We start from the raw sequence: 23,609 nt of genomic DNA on the forward strand, positions 1-23,609 counted from the left end.
AGGTGGATGGTACATGTGAGCCTGAGTCTAATTCTTTTTCGCTGTTGGGAGAGTCTTTGAAGTTTTTAATCAAACTGTTCTCAGGAATCTTCAGACTTGCATTTCCAATGCAAACCCGTCGTTCTGTTGTGATGGTACAAATGATAGGCATTTGGACAAGATAGAAATCTGGGGATGGGAGAGTTCTATGTTCATCAAATTAAAAATTGGCTTAGTATAGGAGTCTTTAAAAAAGGGGGTGGCTGTGGTTGTTGGTTATATCTAGATGAGTCATCCGAATCACTGCTCGAGTCTGAAAAGGTCACACATCTCCTTTTACCTTGTCCTTGTTGTTGAGCAAGTGGTTGTTTCTTGGCCGCCTCTTTAAATTGATCTGAGGTACATGGGTAGATGTGATCTAATTTTAATTCTCGTATCTCTTTTGCTGGTTTCTTTGGGAGTCATTACAACATTGGAGGTAGCCTTGCCGCTATTTGCGGAATGGCTACCCCCATTCCGGGTACCGAGTCTGGGTTCCCTGAATGAGGAAATACTGGGCCATTCTGACCTTGGAGGGCCCGGTATTTCCCCATTCAGGGATCCCAGACCCTGTGCATCCCCATTTCCATTTGAGCCCCCATAGGGCTCAATGGGAATGGGGAGCATGCTAACAATGGGCCTGTTAATGAAGGGCCCGTTAGCATGCTGGACTGCTCGCGGGACCCGCTAAGGACGCCTGGTTTAACCAGGCGTCCTTAGCGGGTCCCGCGAGCGGACCTCGTAATGAGGCGGTAGGGGGTTAACAGGGCCGGCAGCTCTACCGGCCCTGATAACCCCCTACAGCCAGGGTTGTAATGACCCCCTTTGTCTTTTTTGCGATGGTGACTGCTTTGAAATCATCAAAGAGCTTGTTTATTTCTCTTAATTGTTCACGAGCATTCGGAGGTGCTGTGTTCGAAAGAATGTTCTCTTCCTCCCTATCCAGGTCTTTCTGTATTTCTGCACTTATTCTTTGCACAGTAGTAATGGATAGGACCATTAAGTCCCTGTTACATTTGATTGCAATGGGGCTAAAATTAGTAGTATATTCTTTATCCGTTAAGAATAGACAGTTCATTCCGTACTATAAGTCCTGCCGGAATGGTATTGGCCTAATGATCACTTACACTCCTATGACGGACGCACAGCTGTATGGCACCACCTTAATAGCCCAGATGGGTGTCATGAGAGTAGACTGGGCTAAATATTGGTTGCAAGCAATTCTGGAAGTGGGGGCCAATACAAATGCTGTCTCACTGTGAACATTGGCCACTGAGCAGAGGGAGTTGAGAAAACTGGCTCTCAAAAGAAACCACAACATGATTTTGGCTTTGCATGGCAGAGTGGGTGTACTTGTTAAATTGGAGCAGTGTTGTGTATTTGTACCAGACCCCTTTGATGAAATCTTGACCATGCCGTTCACTTCACCTCCCTTCCGGCCACCCCCAAGGATACATCTAAAGACTTTCTCGAAGGAATAAAAGACTGGTTCATCTCTTTCTGGGGAAAACTGCTTTAATATATCTTTATGCTGTTGGGGGGTTGCTTGCACTAATTGTCATCTGCAAAGTACTCTGGTGCCTCATATCAAACCATTATCAAACCCCTGGACCCTACTTGACCATGGCTCATATCCCCCTAACATCCTGGAATCCAGACTCCCTAAACCAAGAACTTTACAGACTCTCCCTGATTGAGGGGTGACGCTGGTCCCCAGCCCAATTGATGTGGCCCCTTTCGGGACCAGAGGGTGGCTGTGGAAATGGCAGTATCATATGTCACTTCTTTAGTGAAGGTTTTCATTTTACCAATGTATTGCGTGACTTTCATGTTTCCCAAATGTATTTTCCACCTTGCACTGCATATGAATGTATATTCACTGCACTGTTTATGCTAGCTGTTTATTTCTGTCAAGTGCTTGCATGTTCCCCAACATTGCCTGATCACTATATTTTGTACCTTTATAATCCCTATAGCTGCTTGTTTCTGGCACACTGGACATTGTTCACTTGGGGTCTCTACTCCCAGGCCACCAGCCTACAGCAAGTAACAAAGGGATCACATTCTTCCCAAAGATCTGGCCGACTTCCCTGTTGGAAAACCTGTTCAGCAGCTTCCTTAAACCAGAAACCAGCCCCAATGTAATCTGCAGCCTAGGGCTGAATTGTTACTCCCCTCCTATGAGACCCTCCTCTGCTACCCAGTGAGAGTTGACCTACCCTCTGCAAGTCACCAAGCTAGCTCCTGCTGGGAACCTACATTCCCCACCCAACAATTAGTATGCCATTTGGCCCCAACTACCCTGCACTGTATAATTTAATCGCCCCATACCCTACAATTAACATCCCCTGTGGGCTCAAACTGCCAACTCCCCTGACCTGGGAATCACACAGAATACCTGAAAGTATGTGTCCCACTCTGCATCCCATCTCCCCTGGAAACGACCCTGGCAACTCTTGCCCAAACAAACACTTGAATCAGTGAGGGGGCTAGCCCGGGAAACGACCCTGGCAACACTTTTCCAAACAAACACTTGCCTTATATAAGCCTGTGGAGAGAGGACTGGGGGTTTCCTTCTTTTTGGCAGCTGGTGGTGTGTGCTGACCATGGGGGTTGAGGGCAGAGAGGCCTCCTATCTAAGGTACCCCTGTCCCCAGTCTACCTTTCATTTTCTCCCTCTTCCCCAAACTGTTCTATTTATCTTCTATGCCCTGCTTCCTCCCTGGTCTGTGTTTCTGTCTCCCTGTGTCTCTATCTCCCTGTGTGTCTCGCTCTGTGCCCCTCTGCACCTGCCCCTCTCTTTCTCTCCCTTTCCCCCTCACCATCTCTACCAGCCTCCCTATCCAACCGTTCCTTCTCCCTTGGTCTCCCTTTGCCCCTACATCCAAGGGTACTCCCCAGGCCCTGGGTTCCATGCCAGTGGGTGTGCCTAGCTAGTCCAATCCTGCTGGCAATGAGTTTACTCCTCTTCCCGTAATAAATCTGTTCCTGATGTCTACAAAGACTTTGGTGCCTTCATTGTGTTCCCACTTTTCACTGCAGCCTGTCTGTTATTGGCAGAGGAGGATACAGTCCGCCTGAGTACACAATGCACCCCCACTGGGTTTGTTGACTCCCTGGTCGAAAACTGTGCCTCTAACTGGGGTGCCCCACACGGCCTCCCCCATTTTGGCCGGCCTCCCCCATTTTAGCCTGCCTCCCACTTCCACAAAACAAAGCACTTTTCTAGTTAGCTGAAATTCTTCATTATTAGAATACATGTGAATTGTAAATCGGCTCTTCGGCCGTTTTGTTTCTTTGGGCCAATGGAAGAGTGAGCTAATTTTTTAAATGTCATGTAGTTGGACACTTGTATTTTCAGAAGGCAATGATACCCTATGGGAAAATAGATAGCTGAATGCCAATGGGAAATTAACATTGGCGGTTTCATGCTAAAATAACATAGAGCATTTCTTTTATGACAACAGTCTTTCCTTTGTGGGCTGACTAAGATTAAGTATGGGATGACTTTTTTAGATTACTCTTTGATTGCCATGTACAGAGTGATGTTTGCAATTCAGTGCAAAGTATATGCAAATAGAACTGGCCGACCCGAACATCTTTTAGAGATGAGCTGAAAGAGGCCTGCAGTAGGAGGAGACTCATCTGGGGGTGTTACAAAGAAGTGTGCCCCCATACAGCAGACTACAGCGACCCCTGCAAAGATGGCCATCCACCGCAGACTGAGGCCGTGTGCCTCCTTAGCACCTGGGTGCAATAACATGCCTGATTGGCCTCGCATATAGCCAATAATAATGGAGCCCCACCACGAGCGAAGGCCACTACACAGCAGACTACAGCGATGGTGACCCCTGCAAAGATGGACGCCGCCATCGACGGCAGACTGAGGCCGTGTGCCTCCTCAGCACCTCTGTGCAGCAACGTGCCTGATTGGCCTCCCATCCAGCCGTTAATAATGCAGCCCCACCACCGGCAGGCGAAGCCGGCAACAAGTGAAGGCCAAGAGCAAAAGCGGGCTTCACTCTCGGCAGTGCTCTGCTGCTTGCCGCGGCTCCCGCGATGCAAAACATTATCTGCAGGCCGCGTTCCTGAGCAAAAAGAACCTGCCTATAAAGGTAAGCCCCTGGCTCTACATAATGCCCTCTGTATTACCTGCATCCTAGCAAACGGCCCGCCAATAGACACCCTCACTAGCAGGTGTTCCTCCAGGTACTGCGCACACCCCTCTGCGTGCCTCATCGACCACAGCATGCAAGAACGCCTGCCGCATCTCAAAGCTGCCGACATGGCCATACCAAACTCGATCTGTCGCCTACGCCTCTCGACACTCCCTCAGACTTACATTGGTCAAACGGACACAACAGGCTCTTTCCCCACAAAGTGCATCGTGCCCACCCAGACACTGCCTATCATGGTTGCCACCACCTACCACCTCATTCCACCTCCATCCCTGTGCCCCCGACCACCTTCCTCCCACTCCTCCTACGCCCTAACCTCCTCATCAGCTACTCCCGCCAGACAGACTTGCCAGTCCCTACCACATTTATTTATTTTTTACATTTATAAAGCGTACAAGGCAGCCCTTAGGCATCACGGCGATGTTACACAGAAGTTTACTTAATTCCAGAGGCATGACAAAGTAGCCAGTCCGAACTTCGTGAGCTTACAGGAGAACATGGTACCGACAAGAACATGTGCAGAGGAGAGAGAAACAAACATAGCGGTTTGGGTGTTGCGACGGGTTACAGGTGAACCAGCTACTACTAATAAAGTATAATATTGCACCCTCAAGTAAGAACTGGATAGGTGGTGCTAGGTGTGAGTGTGTGGTTTAGGTGAACATCCTTGTTTTCAAGCCTCCCAGCCCTAGTCATTACCACCGCCAAAACACGACTGCACAACTCCCACAATGCCAAATGCACCACCTCCCTACACATGTCCTCTGCTAGCATCATGTTCGCACCACGATTCGTCCCCACTAACTTTCCAGCATCACAGACCTCACTAACTGCCTCGCGCATGCACCTCGCCCCCCAGCTCACACCTGAAGCCATCACTCGTTGCCCGACCCAGCAGCACCAGACTGCTTGCTCCATCCTATCTCCATCTGCCACCTTGCAGCCAAGCCCTATGTCACCCCCAAGCAACCAAGTCACCACTCTCGTACACCGAGCATCACCACCAGGAATGCCATCCTGCAACTCAGGACCACACTGGTGGCCCCACATTCACTCCTGCCTACCATCAATGTACGCAATGCTTCCCTGAAATTAAGAACCATCACATCCTGCGTCCACTGCCTCCCAGCCAATCCACCTTCCACTGACTCTGCCGGACCCTCTCTTATCCACACGGATTCCCACCCGTCATGCGAAACACACACTGCCAAACGCACTAACTATCGGCAGACCTCTCCCCTGCACTGCTCCCTTCTCAACACTCGATCCGTCAGTAAAGATGCCACTCTGTTTGTTGTCAAATAAGTACACTGAGACAAACAAAAGGAGGTGTTATTTTGTTACAGAAACAACTTTTATTCAATATAACTTTCTTCTGTTTTCTCTTTCTCTTATAGAAAAGGATACATCAAGTGGGCGGGGTCTTCTCCAGCAGTGTATTTTTGAAGTACTGAAGCCGGTACTTGAGAATGTCGGCTTAAGGTGGTAGCATCTATTAACTGGGCTTGCTGGACTTGGATGGCCTGTTGGAAAGCTTGCCTATCCGCTTGTGCTTGTTGGTTCTGTATTTGTAGGGCTTGTTGGAGAAGCTGTTGGCCTTCACTCAGCGTTTTAATGAGTTCTTCCATGGTGTTCTATCTCAATCCCACTTCTGGCACCAAATTGTAAAGAGGACAGCCACTCTGTTTGTTGTCAAATAAGTACACTGAGACAAACAAAAGTAGGTGTTATTTTGTTACAGAAACAACTTTTATTCAATATAACTTTCTTCTGTTTTCTCTTTCTCTTATAGAAAAGGATACATTTTCTTCTTTTCTGAGTTCTTGGAACACAAGTACTTCTCCAAGCACACTCTTGGATTGCTCTCAGATAAGTCTCTGACAACTTTCCCAATGTTTCTGTATACTCTCTCACTTGAATTCATCTATGCTCTCGTTGCTAGCGTCTCAGTTCTCTCTTACAGTCTCTTTGGGTCATCTTCTCTCTTTCTGTGAAGTATTCTCTTGTTATCTGAATTTACAAATCTTTACCAACTATTCTATCCTTGTTCTTGTCTCATGCCTTTTTCCTGAGTGTCTTTTTATTAATGGCTCACAATCTCCCCTTTAGATAGCCTGTAACTGTTATCGATAATTTCCTTGTAACACTGCTTTCTAGGACGCTGATTTATTAAATGTTCACAGTAATAGCATTCAGTCTTTGGTCCCTTCTTCTGGCCTTTCTTAGATTCGTGCTTTCAAATGACCCTTTCACACTCTACGACTCCGCCGCTTAAAACAACCCTCACCTTCCACGTACCTTCTTCACTTTATTTTTCTCTCCTTCCCTTCTCCGCACTTATGGCTCAGTCGATACAATTCTCCGTTTAGCTCAGCTGTTAATTGTCTCGGGAGAGCGGTTGGACTCCACCCCCTTCCTTCGCCTGGGGAGCCGGCCTGTCAGCGTCTCCTGGACTCTGCCCCCTCAGCTGGGAATGCAGCGTAGTTTTGCCGCTTGCTTCGGCGCTGCTCTCTCAACTTTCAGCCTTCCGATGTATCGTTTCACCGTTCCGGGATGCTTTTACGAAGGCCCCTCTTCCCAATGAACACTGTGTCGAGCCGCTTCTTTCTCACTCCCAACCACGGCACTGGCAGCACTTGTTTTCTATTCGTGAAACTGGCGAAGTGGCACTTCAGATATTTTAGCAAAACAGCGACTAAGACGTTCGCTTTTAACTTTACAAACAAAACTTTAAATAAAAGTGCAACGGCGCATCAAGACTTCCTTTTAACTTCATTTTAGTTCTCCTTCCTCCGAACACTTAATATTCCCACTCCTAACCTTCGTTCAGGATCTTGTCTCCCTTCGTCTCCTAGCAACCATATAGGAAAACAAAACAATAGTTGTCAATTGGAAGACAGACAGTGATTGGGTAATATTCTTGTCAATCATTTCCCTCCATCTGAAAGTTAGAATTAACCCTTCATGTGGCTGATCAGCCTGGTATTGACAGAGCCAGAGCCAGATTTCACCATAACTGGGTGTACTACAGTAGATTTATCACAACGTCACAGCCCCACCCCACAAAATCCTTGACCTCATCATGTCTAACAACTTTGATATCCTCGCCTTCACTAAGACCGGGCTATCCCCTTCCTCTGGGCCTACCCTCTCCATTGCCAATCCTGATAGGTACGCCATTGTCCGTAGTGACAGGCAAGACAGAAAAGGTGGAGGGGTCGCCCTCATCTACAAAGACTCCCTCCCACTACATGCCATCCCATCTACATTGATTCCCAACTGTGAATCCTTATCAGTCAAACTTAGATGCTCACAAAACAATACCATTGCCATTCACCTCATATATCGCCCTCCTGGACATATAGCTACCTTCGAGAATTATCTTCACCATCTCATTACTACAAACCTTAAACCCACCACTCAAACTCTTATTCTAGGTGACCTCAACCTAGGATACAAAGATGCCAACGACACAGATAACTCTGCCATTGCCTCTGCATTTGCTGCTTCCGGCTTCACTCAAACCATCTTAGGCCCCACGCATTCACATGGCCGCACCCTTCACTGCTTGCTAGACCACCAATGTAACATCACAGTAACCTCCAAGCTGCCTTGCCCATGCTCAGACCACCATACCATCACAGCTATCAGTAAACCCCCCCAAACCCATCCAAGATAGTAGCACCACCATGGCTCGTAGTTCTCATAACTTGACGACCTCCAACATCACCCCCTTCCTCAACCTCCCTCTGCCAGACACACAAGACCCATCGATCCTTGTCGACCACTACAACACGTTGAACTCCAACGCTGTTAACAAGTTTACATCCCTTAAAACCAAGAAATCTAAAAACCACAGACACCACAAGTCCTGGTTCACCCCAGAATTGCATGCCACAAGGACAGCAAAACGTTCAGCAGAAGCCTCTTGGCTCAAAAATCCCAGCCCTGATAACAAAAGCATCCTAGCCTCAGATTCACAGAAGTATAAACTACTAATCCTCACTACCAAAGTCGCCACTTACAAAGTGAAAATCTACAACACAGCCTCCAGATCACGGGAACTCTTCACCATTTTTTGTGAACTTGAGACCCCCCTTACACCACTTGATGCTGTTACCAAAGACAATACATGGTGCAACAAGGTTCAAGACACCTTCACAGGGTAAATCTAACTTCTCCAAGCTAAAATCCACTCAATGCAAGCCACACTGCCTCCCACCCACCACACCAGACCTTGTGAGGGATGATATACCACCTTTTATCCTCCAACCCATCACCGTGACTGCCCTCTTAAACGCTCTAGATGCAATGGTGACGCACTCTCAGCCTCCTTGATCAAAGAATGTGTGGCGCTCTTACTCCCGCTCATAGCCGCCATCATCAACTCCTCCTTCACATCCTGTTCCGTCCTTCTCTCACTGAAAGAATCCTGGATCTCACCACTCCTAAAAAACACTCCCTTGACCCTGCCGTCCACACCAACTACCGCCCCATTACGACCATCCCCTTTCTCCTATAAATCATGGACAGAGTAGCTTACCTACAAATCCAAGTTTACCTCGAACTCCACCACATTCTAGGAATCCGCCAGTTAGGCTTCCACCTTCAACATTGAACAGAAACAGCCCTCCTGGACCTCAAAAACCAACAGGACACGGCCATGGATAAGGGATCCTATCCTTGCTCCTCCTCCTCGACCTTCCTGCAGCTTTTGAACTCATAGATCACAATCTCCTTTGCCAAGCGTTCACCTCAACTGCCCACTTTGTTAAGTGACCTCAAATCAGCACTCCATCTAAGTCAATGCCGAGTCTGGGATGCCCAAGGGAAGCCCTTAATTGTATATTTTTATGACAAGTTCATAGATCTGGATGATAAACCCTTGTATAACGCCCCTCTCTTTGAATCCTCCTGACCTCACTGCGCCAAGAAGTAGGTTTGTTTTGCAAATTAAAAGATTTATTTGAAAAATTAATCAAGATATATATCACACTTTTATAAATAAATTAATATTTGATAGCACACTTATGAATATGACAGTGATCAACAATGGATAATATTACACTAGCACATATTTTTAATTACTTAGGAGTTGGTATAGAGAGGATAAAGTAGCTGAGAATGCTTTTATGGTTTCAAGGAAATGCAATGATGGAAAAGAATGCAGCACAGAAATAAACTGAGATGGTTTCCTCAAGAGATAATATGATCACTTTTTCTTTTGACAATTCACTCCCCCCCCCTATGCAATATAAGGAGATGTAAGGAGAGCACACAATTTTCAGGAATACAATCAAATACAATACCAATTCAGTTCCCCCCAAGCAAGCTTAGAGCAACAGGGATGATTTTAAAGCACAGGCAAAAATACTTTAAATGTGATTTGCAAAGAAGTAAAAATATGCTAAAAATGATTTTAATTCCCTATAGGAGATTCAGGGTAGGTGATAGCTACTTAAGATTGGTTCAGGTCAACACTATAAGTGATTCATGAGGGATTATCAGGTTGAAAATGAATTTCAGCAATGCAAGCAAAAGACAGCGATTTTGACAGGTGGAGAAATTTGATTCAAATTGCAATTACAGAGAAACTATAGGGAGTAGGGCTTGTTGGAAAGCTGAGGATCTTAGCTTTAAAATGGAAGTTAAATCTCGTTCCTAGCACGTATGGTTCAAAAGATACAGACGATTTTGTGGAGGTAGATTCTCAGAAATAAAGTAAGATTCAAATGACAAATGACACTTTCACAGGTTCGAAATCACAGAATGCACACACGATTTCTATGCAGTTCTAAATAGGTTGAAATGGTTTGAATTAGATTATTTTAAACTAAGAGAGATGGTTTTGCACAGCTCTGGCTGGATACTCACTCCTAATTTTGGAAGGAATGGGCCTCGTCACAGATCTGGTCAACAGGTTTAGCTGCGGTTCTCTCTGCTCTGCTGGTCTGGATCTCTGGTTCTGGCAAAAGTTCTGGCACTGCACAGCGGTCTGCTCTTGTCTCTGGTTTGGCAAAAGTTCTTGCACTGCACAGCGGCCTGGTCTGGTCTCTGTTTTTGGCAAAAGTTCTTGGCACAGGGTTCTAGCCAGAATCAAAAAGCTCTCCCTGCTCTTGAATAGTTTGGTTAGGTGGCTGGATTCTGAGGCCTGCTGAGAAGGATTCAGCTTTTGGTTCAGGCCTCTCTGCTTCAAGTTCTGGAGTCTATCTGGAGTCTATGGTCCTTCTGGATATTGTCTGGTCCGGCAAAGTGCTTTGCAAGAAAGTGGAAAGTGACTGGGTCTCCTTGGGTCTCAGTGGCTATTTTTATGTCTTTTGAAAGTGGGTGGGAAGACTGACTTTCTATGCCCAACCCTCTGAGGATCCTGATAGGCTTTAGGATTCTCTGTCGCCTGACGGGGGAACTGAACTGTGAGTTATCCGGCATCCTTTTTATGGCATACAGAAAGAACACTCCCCTTGTCACTTTGCACACAAATCAATTTTTGACTTAAATGCATATTTATCTATGTACAATTTTTCTGATATTATATGTCCAGTTAACATATTTTCTGTAGCACCAAACCATCCTATCCCTGTCTTTGGAAGATGTTGTGTTCACTTCTGACAGAATTCTGCCCTTTTCATCCAGAACACAACCTCTAAACTTTTCCAGAATTTACACAAATGTGTGCAAGGAATATGGGCATTAGATGATGAAGTGTCAGATTTCTAACAGACATACATTTGGAGTAATACCCTATTTTCCGCTACTACCCCCCAGAACATACCACAGAGTCCTAACACCTCTTAAAATGTGCACAGAAAAATCACAGGAATCATGATATTATTGATATAATTTTGACAATTATGTACTATGAATTATCCATCTTTCTAAAATTATGCTCTGGCCCAGATGGGTGTGGTTTAGGTCCCAAAGCACATGGGGAATTCCTTGTTCGTCCCCGCCTCCAAGCTCAACTGGCTCACAGAGGCAGTGCCCCTCCCATTTCCTTCCGGGAGGAAGCCATTTACGACCCCTTGATTTAGCATTTGCCTGAGCCAAGGAAAGTTCATTGTTCTGTTTCCTGCAGTCTCAGGTACCCCTCCCCTAATTCAATCAGAGAGGTGTAATCTCCTTTTGGTGGGGGCAGGAGAAGACAGGCCAGGCCTGTGAATGCAGTTGCTGGGCAAGTTTCAACTCCTGTCGGGGGTAGTTGCCAGTCAGAATTCAATCTCTTTAAGCCAGGCTTCAGCCAAATGTCACTTTTGTTCCCATTTTTCTTCATTCAAATCAAACTTACAATTTTGACACATGCAGCTAGAACGCTGATTCTAAGTTCAAAACTATGACATTTAAACAGTTGCAACCTATGTGACACTCCAAAGAAAATCACTCATTGATTTTAAACATTTCGATTTTAGTGGCTTTAAGTCCAATTTCACTTAAGCTGCTGACATCCAGAGCTCAGCCAGTTTTGTTATGAACATTATTTTAGGCTCTTAATCTTTCCAGATTTTGTATGCACACAAGACTTCATTCTGCCAGATGTCTGCTGGTGTTCAGTAATATTTTTGAATATCTTGCGATGTTTGAAATAGGCATTTTGAGCTTTGATTCAGAGAAACAAAGGTAATTTCAAAGCGCTTTTTGAGCTAACAGGCACTGCTGTTTTTCCTTTGGCACCACGTTTCACTCCTGGTGCTTCTGGCCTCTCACGCTCGCACTGGTGGGTGGCAGGTCAGGCAACCATTTTGGTGTGCGCAAAAACTGCGCGGTTTTCCTGGATTCTGGCGCAAATGTGGGCTTTTCGGCCGTCTTGGATTTTTTAAGCCCACGGCATCAAATGTTGTAGCATAATGATTCAAACGTGGGTCAAGACACCTGACAGCTTCTCCTCTGACACCACCAAACGGATCACATCTTTCCTTGCTAACAGAACCTCTAGAGGATTTGCAGGCAAGGCCAGTGCCACACCAATGCCCAACTCATGTGGAGTGCCCCAAGGCTCATGCATCTCGCCTACCCTGTAGAATGTATACACTAAGCCTCTCTTTGACTGTCTCAATGCCTTGGGTATCTCGTAAACCAACTATGCCGGCGATACCCAAATCCTTATTCCCCTGACTGGCAATCACGCGACAGACATGCTTAAAATCAACCAAATTTATGATACTATCCAAATCTGGACGGCTGAACACTGTCTCTGTCGCGATGATAAGAAAATGGAAACTCTTGCTCATCGGATCCCCTGCCCGTCGGAAGAGTCTTTCTCCTGAGTACAGGTCCTTTGTCATCGATGTCCACAAGATCCTTGTCGCATCCCACACCAAGAACCTCAAAGTCTACCTTGACTCGACACTATCCATGCCCCGCCATGTCAACCACATTGCCTCCACTGCAAGCTATGCTACAAAACTTATCAACACCAGTAGACCATTCCTCATCACCACCAACCACCTGGAAGTTGCACGAGCCCTGATCGGCTCAAAACTTGACTACTGCAACTCCCTGCTCAGTGGCAGAAATCTTCGCAAACTCCAAACCACCCAGAACAATGCTCTCAGAGCCGCCTTGGACATAGTTGGAAGGGACCATATCACAGCGGCTAGAAGATCTGCCCATTGGCTCCCAGTCAAAGACAGAATTACCTTCAAACATGTGTCCCTCACCCACCGCTGCCTTGCTAACGATGAGCCTGGCTACCTGGTGGACTGCCTAAAAGACATGCCTCTCTGAAACCTACCAGAGCAGTCTACAGCCACCACCACATCGCCCATATACAAACTAGTCAAAGCGGCAAGCTTCTCTGTCCAGGCACCTTCCTTGTGGAACAAGCTGTCTTAACACATCAGATCTGAACCGTCATACAACATGTTCAGAAGGCACATCAAAACTTTGCTGTATGACTAACTGTCTTCCCCTTTCTTTTCACCCGCTGACTTTTGTTCACCCTTCTGTAACTACCGCCTAGATGCCCATTTGGTTTGCGTGCTGAAACAAATGTATAAATAAATAAATACAATTATATGCAAGGTATATTTGCAAAAAACCCATGTTATCCTATGTTATCCTATGGGATAAAGAAAGGGCCAGTCAGAATAAATAATGATTAACACTGCAAGGGAGGAAGCCTAATGCCTGAGAGCACAAGTCTAGTGCTGCCAAACAATATTCAAGAAATGTTAATAAATGCAAATGATGACAGTGGGCGAGTACACCATACAAAAACAAAACTATGGAAACAAGTCAAATTAAGTTGTTTTAATGTCTGTAGAAGCAATTTTAACGTAATACATGTGTATTAATCATACAGAAGTATAAAGAAATTATTCAAACCAGATTTTGTGCAGCAACGAATATAGGCAATAAAATAAAAAACAATTAAGAGATGTGTAAACCATAAAAAACAGTATGAAGCAACCAAGCTGCATGTAGATGCTTCCACATACTGTTGCTACCCTACAATACCATAAGTGCATACAATTACAGAACCCAATATTTAAACAAAATGTGTAAACAATAAATTGAGGTGAACAAAATCAAGGCAATACACACAACAAATAAGCATGAATATACAAAACAAAATATAAAATATACACTATACTGTGGAGTGTAATCGAATAAAATAGTGAATAATAAAAGCAACCAGTCCCATCTGTAATGTCTTGCTCAGAAAAGATGAGCTAATAACCCCTTGGGGTTGTGTCGTCAAAGTGAAGATTAGCAACTGTCCATAATCCAGGATAGCCTAACACTTATAAGAGAAAACCACATTTCATTCATGATTGGCTAATAAGGACATAAGGGTATACCCTATCTTACTAGGTGCACTTGATAGCAGAGAGCTTACAAATTCCAAAAGCAGCCGGAGGCCAGGTTGGTGAAAATAACAGCTGGCTGGCAGAGTTTGGAGGGCCCTTCTGATTCCACAAGATTTGAATACTGTCTAAGAGAAAACAAGCGGCTAAATTAATGCCTAGGTCGTGATTTTAGTTCTAATATATAGGCTTAGAATTGTCACTTTGCCAATGTCTCCAAGTTCTAATTTTTAAAGCTTGATTCTATAAATTAGAGAACACATACTGAAATTAAAGAGCTGAAATGCATTAATAAGAAGAAGCAAACCCCTTTCTGATGCCTTTCACCTGAGAAAGTAAAACTGCTTTTGGGCCTTAAATGTGGCACTTTTGTCAATTTTTCCAAATTAAACATTTTGATTATTTCAATATTTTGAGGGCTAAAATAAGCCATTTATACAAATGTGTGCAGCATATATGTTGCTTTCCCATGGTTACACCATTAATAGATAACATGATGTACTTTTGCTAGGCAACCTTTAACTTTCCATCTGCTGGCGATACACAGAGTTTATCATGGTAGTGAGTTTCTGCTCACCACATAATACCAGCCTGTGCAGCCTCTCGTACTTCTTTGACCGGGAATATGTGGATCCATCAAAGCACAGAAGAAGGGTGAGAGGAATCCTTACAGGGTATTTAACATGCTTTGCCTGTAATTTGTATCCATGGCTGTAGATTGCTTTTAGGGTGGGTACTCTTAGTTAACAGTCCTTAGAAGCCATGGAATTCTGACACAATTTTTAACCATTCCCATTTAATGGGTTATTTAGGGGTTGGTCTGTTTACCCTATCCTCTGGCTCACCAAGGCTTTAAGAACCACTATTGTGAGTATGAATTAAAGTGTTATTATATCACAAAGGCTGCAGCCACAATGCTGATTGTTTGTAGGTTGCTTTAACATTTTAGAAAGGAATAGAAGAGTAGGATGCTGGGAAACTAATCAATTGCTTTATTGGTCATATTGTGAACTATATATCGTTTGACTATACTATTTTGAAAGCACATATAGTCTCTGTACATGAGAATAGCTATACATAAAAATTCTAAACAAGAGAGTGCGAGCAGGTTTAATGTGTTTCTATTTAGGTGCATAAAAGACATTGCAAGAGTAAATATTTCTAATGTTTATCATGTAAAGATGGTCAATAAGCATTGGTTTCTAGATACTCTAGAGGTAGATCCACATTGATTTCGCTGTCTAATTGTAATCCTGTCATGTGCTAAGTGCAGAGATCCAACTTTCCCCAGATCTTGCATCGGATATAGTGCTATGCCCAGCCGCAGTGCCAGCTGGGCATTTATACCACCTTTGGGGTGGAGCTTAGGTTCTGGAATGCATGGCATAATGAATATCATAACATGCGGTTCAGCAGCTCCCACAACTCTGTGGATTGAAGTTACTGAAAAAGAATTGTATTCATTTTTAACTTATCCTCAATTTAGCATGTATTACTATGTGGAGGATGCCAGGGCTTTATGACTAAAGATTGAACACAAATGATTGGGTACCAGTTTGTGGAAGTATGTCTCTCTCGGGTAGACTGAGCACAACCAATACCCGTTTCAAAAGGACGTAGAGAACAAGGACAACTATATGCGTTGATGTTCACATCTCTAAACAAGAAAGTAATAGTATACGTGTTTGACACTTGTGTAAGGAAAGACCAAATAATTTGTAAATAGGACAGGATACCTACTCAACTGTTTCATAGTGACCAAACAGGCCCTTTTCAAGTGATTATTTAAAGGGTGCATAGCAAGTGTTTGTGCATCAGAGTGTCCACATTTACTCCCCAACAAATACTATAAACCACTCATTATTTTAGGGACCTTAAAAGAAACATATGACCACCAGGCCCGATTAATGTCTGCATTAAATCAGTATTACGGTTTGATTCTGAGCCTCACCTTTGTGCTTTCAAAAAACATATGGATGACATTGGGCCATTATACGCTGTTGGAAGCCCTTGTGCCATCACTTAGGAACTGACCCACAAAATTCAGAAGTTGTGAGTATTATGACCGAATAATTCTGCACTGATAAAATAATTGGAGATGAAGTACCTGGTTTTAGTCGTCCATTTCTTGCAGCAGCACCATTCTCAACAATATCCACAATTTGAAGGTAGGGTCCATTTTGAATGAGAGCCAATCCCAAGCCGTCGGCATCCAAGGAAAGGTATGTCTTTAAAGTTGTACTGAGCGTGTGTTCAGAAGTAACTTCCTGAGGTGCTTCAACAGGAAAATAAATTGTATTATGTGCAGGAATAGTTCATAAAAACCCTATTTAATGAATTGTGAGCAGTTCATGTACATATATGGTGCAAAAACATGCATAGAAACATGATACAAAGCTTACTTAAGAGGGTTAGGGTCAAGATGGCTGACAAAGGGGATCACCAAGGAGAATGTATAACTGTGGTTGACAGTTCATTCTAATTCTAATTTGGTGTACTAGTGAAACCTAGTACTATATGCACTTAAATGTGTTATCCCTTCCCAGATGCAATATCCTGTCCTATTGGCAAGTAACTCACGCTCTGCCATTTCCACTTTAAACTGACCATTCATCAATTCATCATTCTACAATCTGCAATACCAACCTGTAGGCGCCTCTATCAGACAGTTCTGCTGCTTGCTTCCTCACAGAAATGAGTCTCTCACATGCCATATTAATTTCACACCTCTGAAGCTTAAGCTTTTCTCAAGCCAGCTTTGCAGATCAATGAAAATCGCCTGGATTAAATCACAAATCAAAAAACTGATGCTCGATCCCAAAACTTGAATGAATTACAGATTGATTGCTGTCTTCACATTTGTGACAAATGTCACAGATTCTTTATCCGCCCATCATATCCAATCTCACCTCGAAAGTAACAGTGTTTCAAACCAGTGCAATCTGCATTTTGATCAAAACAAGGCACTGAAATGCCATGCTGAGTGTGGTAGACAACATCTGCTCAATCAGTGACTCAAATAGCCACACGCGTCTCTATCTCTCTGCCGCAATGAATATTTCTTGACCATCTCATTTCTGTGGCCCATGCGACACCTGCAACTCTAATATGAATCAAGTCCTTTCTATCCAACAGCTGTTCCAAAGCATGCCAAGGCACCTTCACCACCCACACCATCTTATCTACTTACAGAATCCCACAAGACTATTCTTCCACCTACACTCTTCCATATTTATATTTGTTGCCAGCAAGACTACACAAGATTAACTTACTGTATTAAGTATAATATTTACTCAAGGCTTCTCAGGAAAGGATTTGAACTCATCAGGGAATATAAGGCAGTTAAGAGAAACAAAAACAATAGTGTGATTTTTCCCCTGCTTCTAGTGCCTGACCCTCTCTCAACACAAGCTTCCTCTAGTCTCTAGGCCTCATTCTTTTCTGGATGGGATTAGTGGGTATGTCAAAATAAGGTTCTAAAGGAGTGGTCAGGTTAACAGATCTTTCAAAGACTCTGGATCTTTCCTGGTAAACAAAAAGAACATCTTCAATCCTAGACCCCTCGTCTCTTACATGTCCCTTTTTCTCCTTCTCAGGCTCTCTCAACCCTCTCTGATGGAATCCACTGTAATTTTTGTATGGTGTATTTCTTGCAATGACGCCTCAAGGTACCTGGCAGGATAGGAATCAAGAAAAAGTCAAGAAAGGAGATTAATAGAATGGCTGTTAGAAAAACCTGGCCTCCCGGCTGCAATGAAATTGATAGAGGTTAGTGGAGTACCAAAGATATTTTGGTAGAGCACTACAACACTAGCATATCATCCGGCCTGGGGGCGGAAAGGGGGGTAGAAAGGGTAAGAGAGCAGTAGAGGAGAGAGGGTAGGGAGAGAGGGGGAGAAGAGGGGCACATTGGAACTAGATGTAGAGGCCAGTAGTTGGAGTGTGGGGGGCATGTCAGGCCTTGTTGGGTCTTTCTGTGCTTCGATATTCTTTTTAAGGCTTTGCTATGCCTTTTATGCCTTGTCGTACCTTGAAATGTCTTGTGTGCCCTTCTACTTGTGGACTCTTTATTGTACTTGCGCCTCACTAACATACTCACCAACCTACTTTCTGAGGTGTACTTGAATTCATTCTCCTCTACTTTTATAGATATCAAATCCAATAGTCTGTTCAGTAGCAATGGTAGGATCAGAGGCTCTTCTACTAAGTTTCTCAAATGTAAGTGTTTTCCAATTTGTTTCAATTGATTACGATCCCACTCGGACACCATATATAAGAAGTCAGAAATGTGAGGGGGACGAGTAGATAGAGTTTTCTCACAAGTAGCCATTTTATTAAATAATAAGGGTGAGATAAATGCCTCACTTTCCCTAACCTAACAAGGGTTTCCCTGCCTGTCAAACTAACACTAAAGTAAAACAGTCCAATATCCAAGGGTTTAAGGGTTTCTGTCCCTCACTCTTATACATACAACCAAATCATACAGGTATCAATTGGCAATTTAAACTCCAAAAAATAACAGTTATATTCAAACATAAATTTTGTAACCATGTATCCATGAAAGCACCATAATAATTTCCAAGGTAAGCCCTACTGGGCTGCAGAAAAAAACGAAATGACATAATTAGATTTTTGCCAAGATTCAAGTTTCAAATGCCCAGATGCGAGTGTGCTAGAATCAGAATTTGACCCTTCCAAAATGGCCACCCTATTTGCCCTGAGCTGTTCCACTGATGTTAAGCAAGCACTCAGCCTGCCTCTGAATGCTGCTGATTGGGCTTCTGTTGTTTTGGCCAAGCTCCCAGGGTCAATGCCGGCGCCCTGCAGAGGTCAACTGCTAAGGCCATTTTCTTCTCCTGTCAGGCTGCTGAAGGTCGCCGTATGGGGTGCACCACTGCACGGTATGTTCCTCAAAATGTAATTGTCATAAAAAATGCGATCAGATTATATGTTTCTGTCATCTTGCCGCAAGATAAACTTGTTCCCCCAACTTCCTGCTGCCTCGTACCTACCTTCCCTCTCGCAACAAGCTTATGCCAACCCACATGTCCCAGCCTAGGAGCACTCGGATATCAGTGTCTCACAGCACATTGCAAGCTACTCCCATGAATTCATTCTGCCGCAATAAATAGCTAGGATCACGTATGCATACCGCGATGTGTGATCGGAATGCTCACCTTGCAAACCAGATCATAACTACATCCCGTTCAGGAACCTACCTCACTACCAAGTTCTCCTCCACCAGACGCGCTTACAAGCCTCACCCATTAAACCGCACTTTACACACGACTACCCTATCAGGAACTCAGCAATCTAAGTGCTCATTATCCAGCTGCTCCACTAAAGAGTCATGCATAGTGTCTAAAACTGTGCGCAACATTCTTTAACAATGAGTACCCATGAAGTACTTCAAGTGCCCCCAGCCTACCCCACTCCGGTGACTCACTCACCTTCCATGAATTCCTAGGCCCCTCTAAGCGCAAGAAAACGTTCTCCTCACCCATGCCCACTAGCACCAATGATCCATGCCACCTAGGCACATCCTACCCACCTCTAACACCTACATGCTCCATATCCCCTGCTAGCAACACCTTGGCTTCACCACACTAGCCTGTTAACCACTGACCCTACACAGGCCATCCTACTTGGCCCCACCTGCTCTTTGCCTGTGCTGCCTAGCCCAAGGATGCCTGCATTGCCCAGCCCAGGGATGCCTGCGCTGCCCAGCCCAGTAATGCCTGCGCTGCGTACCACAGGAATGCCTGTGCTGCATAACCCAGGGATGCCTACATTGCCTTGCCCATGGATGCCTTCGCTGGCTAGCCCAAAGATCAAACACAGCCAGACCATAAACACAACTATAAGGGGTGCCCTAATCAACACCAGGTTCCTCATAGCCCATGTACTGGACATCTTTGATCTGATCACGAGCAGCCGCCTGGACCTACTTGCCATTACAGAAGCTTGGCTGCATGCAGCCACAGGACCATCCCTATACCTGGCAATCCCAACTAACTACACTATCTTCAGCAAAGATAGGCTGGACACCACAGGAGGAGCGGTGGCCATAATCGCTAAAGACTCCCTAGGCATTAGAGAATCACGTATTCAAGACTTCCCTTCAGGAGATCTCTTGTCTATCAAATGATCACCTAAGAACTCTTCTACCTTCAACTTACACATGATCTACTGACCACCAGGCCCCCCATTGAGGATATTAAACTTCTCTATGCAGAAGCTAAGCCAACATTCAGAACCATCCTCCTAGGTGATGTGAACCTAGACCTTAATGACAGTACCAACCACAATGCTCTTGCGCTAGACAACGACCTTGAGGCCCTACTTTTCAAGCAACGTATCACCAGCCCTGCCCATAATAAAGGCTGGACCTTAGACTGGTTGGCTGTATTAACATTACTATCTTATCTAACAAACCTTGCCCTTGGTCAGATCATGATATTATTGCCTTTAGTATACTGATCTGCAACCAAACCCAGGCCTTGACCAAGCCTGCACCTGTCACTGTAACCAGACATTTCAGAAACATCAGTATCCTGCCACTGCTGAAGGCTCTTACTGTCCACCATGACCCCTTTATAGACCCATCCAAGATGGTAGACACTTACAATCAGTCTCTATTACACACATCAACACAGTGGCTCCACTGGTGAAACGTATAGCTAAACCTATCGCCCACATTAACTCATGGTTTACCCCTCACCTTAAAGCAATCCGTTTGAACTAACGGGCAGCTGAAACCGCCTGGAGGAATGACCCGCCAGTTTTAAATAAAAATCTATTTTGTACTCTCTCTAATGACAAGCTAGCCATACTCCTAGCAAAGAATGCCACATATAACGACCGAATCAGCAAAGCAAACTCTAGCACCCATGAACATTTTGCCATACTCAGAGAACATTCCCCAGATCCTCCTATTAACAACTACCCTAAAGACACTATCTGGTGTACCAAAATACAAAACGGGTTACTGGGCAAAATAACCTCCCTCCAAAAACGATTGCACTAAAGAAAAACACTGTGCCACCTCCTATTGCCGCTCCCGGCTCAAAACACTTTCATAACATTCACCTCTTTTACCTTAAGCCTGTCTCAGAAACAGAGGTAATTAAAATCATCAAAGGGCTTAAACCTTCTAGATGTCAAGGTGACATTTGCCTCGCCACTGTAATCAATGACTGTGCCAAAGGACTGGCCCTATTCATAACATCACTCTCTAACTCTTCTTTTGCCCCCAGTTCATTACCAACTAACTTTAAAAAATGCATCGGTTTACCTCTACTAAAAAAACAAACCTAGATCCTAACATCCCTACTAATAACCATGCCATCAGCACAGTTCCATTCCTACTCAAAGTTTTGGATAGTGCGGCATACCTTCAAATTCAGCACCACCTTGGAGCTAATGACCTTTTAGTCTTACATCAATCCGGGTTTTGAACTGGCTATGGTACTGAAACCGCACTCCTTGACTTAAAGAATCAAATGGATGAATTCAAGGATGCCGGCAAGCTTGTTCTCCTCCTACTACTAGACCTGTCTGTTGCTTTTGATTTGGTGGATCACCAAATCCTTTGCCAACACTTGACTTATGCAGCCCATTTCTCTGGCAAAGCCACCGCCTGGAACTCCTCTTTCCTCTCTAACAAGTCCATGAGAGTGTTCTCCCCGATAGCCTCAGCCACTCCAGCCCCTGTCACTTGCGGCATACCACAAGGCTCCTGTGTCTCATCAACACTGTACAACATCTTCAATAAGCCCCACTTCATCCTCTTCAACACCCAGGGTATCACCTACACAAACTATGCGGATGCTACCCAGATCCTCCTACCTATCACAGGAGACTATCTCACCGACTCCAACTAGCAATCTACCATACTATACATCACTGGCCCATCACTCACTTTGTCTCAATGACGATAAGACAGAGTTGCTTCTGGTTGCCTCACAATCCCAGGTTACCAAGCTTGGCGCAGTCTACAGATCATTTACCATTGATGGCTTTCCATTCTAGTCTTTCAGGAAGTCCAGACTCTCGGAGTCTATCTGGATTCCAACCTGTATCTAAAGAGGAAAGTTAATGATATCTCCTCTTCGGCAGTCTGCACCATGAAACGTATTAATGCCTGCAAGCCCTTTCTATTTTTGGACAATTGGATCTCCATCGCTAGAGCGCCTATAGAATCTAGGCTTGACTATTGCTACTCACTTTTCGCTAGCACTAGCACACGGCACATCAACAAACTACAGATCATTCAGGACAATGCTCTGCGAGCCACCCTGAATATTCCAAAGAAATATTACATCTCTGCTGTGAAAAAAAGCGCACTGGCTGACTATTCGTGAGTGTATATTGTTCATATTGTCCAAGACATTGGCCATCACACACAAATTTCTCTCGAACACTAGGTACTTATCTCTCAAAATCAACAAAGGGCATTCTACCAGACCCACCCGCTCTTCATATATGCACCCCCTCATCATCCCTAGATTTAAATTGCAAAGAGCTGCAGGTCTCAGCTTCCCGGTCATTGCGTCTCAGAACTGATATACCCTACCACCCGCATTGAGAGCGGAGAACTCCTATTGGACCTTCAGTAAGCACCTAAAAACATGGCTCTTCGATCATGACCTGAAGTAACAGTTCTGCCAACTATCCAAATGAACCCTTTCCTTTATTCTGCTATCTACAAGCGTTTTCCTCCACCGTAGTGTAGCATGTTCTGTTTCTATGTCTTAAGCAAGCCTGCGAGCTGAACCATGTAATGGTCAAAGTTTATAATTCTGATTTCCTGCCTGTTTTTCTGTTTCATTTCCCATTACTGTAACCAGTGCCTTGATGCCCACGGGCTTAGTGCGCTTTACAAATGTCAAAATAAATAAATAAAATAAATCCTTGTAACCTGGGTCGGATTCCCTTCCGCAGGATTGATTCAGGATTTTCCAAATCAAAGTTCAAATAAAGAAAGTTCTTTTCAATAACCAAGTTCTGTTTCTGAACACATCACAAAGTTCTTTTCCATAAGTCTTTCACTTAGCACTTGAATTGTCTAATTGCTATACAGGATTTATCACTACAACAAATCCAAACGCAGTGGCCAGACTCCTGCTCAGACTAACACGAAGAGAACACATCAATTTAGCGCTGAAAATGCTACACTGGCTACCGATAAAACAACAGATATGGTTCAAAACAATGTGCATAACGCAAAGAGCAATCCACGACCAAGGGGCAGAGTTCATCAAAAAAGAAAATAACCATTTACCTGCCAGCAAGACCACTTTGATCAATCAATGACGTTCGCCTATAACCAAAATCATACAATAAAAGAACATTCGGAGGGTCGTCTTTCTCTCACCTAGCAGCAAAAGCCTGGAACTGCCTCCTAAAAAACGGTTCCATGTAATAATGTTGCCACAAAAATGTCGCCATGCAAAAATATCGCCGAAAAATGGCTGTTTTTTGTGGCAACATTATTGCATGGAACATGCGGGGGACACCCCCGCAACCCCCAATTTTTTGTTTTGTTTTTTTTTTGGTTTTTTTTGCCCCTGTCCCTGTCCCCATATATATGGTCACCCATATAATATCG

The 23,609-nt window shown here is 44.3% G+C and overlaps 1 protein-coding gene across 1 annotated transcript in view; it reads right to left on the minus strand.

Annotated features, from left to right (window-relative positions):
* Positions 1–16,311, minus strand: part of PDZD9 (PDZ domain containing 9) — a gene marked incomplete at its 5' end in the record, with an annotated part of 200,719 nt that extends 184,408 nt beyond the window's left edge. The window contains one exon of the mRNA XM_069646548.1: positions 16,107–16,311. Within this exon, the coding sequence (XP_069502649.1) occupies positions 16,107–16,311 (205 nt within the window). The remainder of the gene's footprint in view (positions 1–16,106) is intronic.
* Positions 16,312–23,609: the final 7,298 nt, after the last annotated feature.

Source organism: Ambystoma mexicanum, chromosome 2q (assembly GCF_040938575.1).
Source record: "Ambystoma mexicanum isolate Mex_15411 chromosome 2q, UKY_AmexF1_1, whole genome shotgun sequence".
NCBI lineage: Eukaryota > Metazoa > Chordata > Amphibia > Caudata > Ambystomatidae > Ambystoma > Ambystoma mexicanum.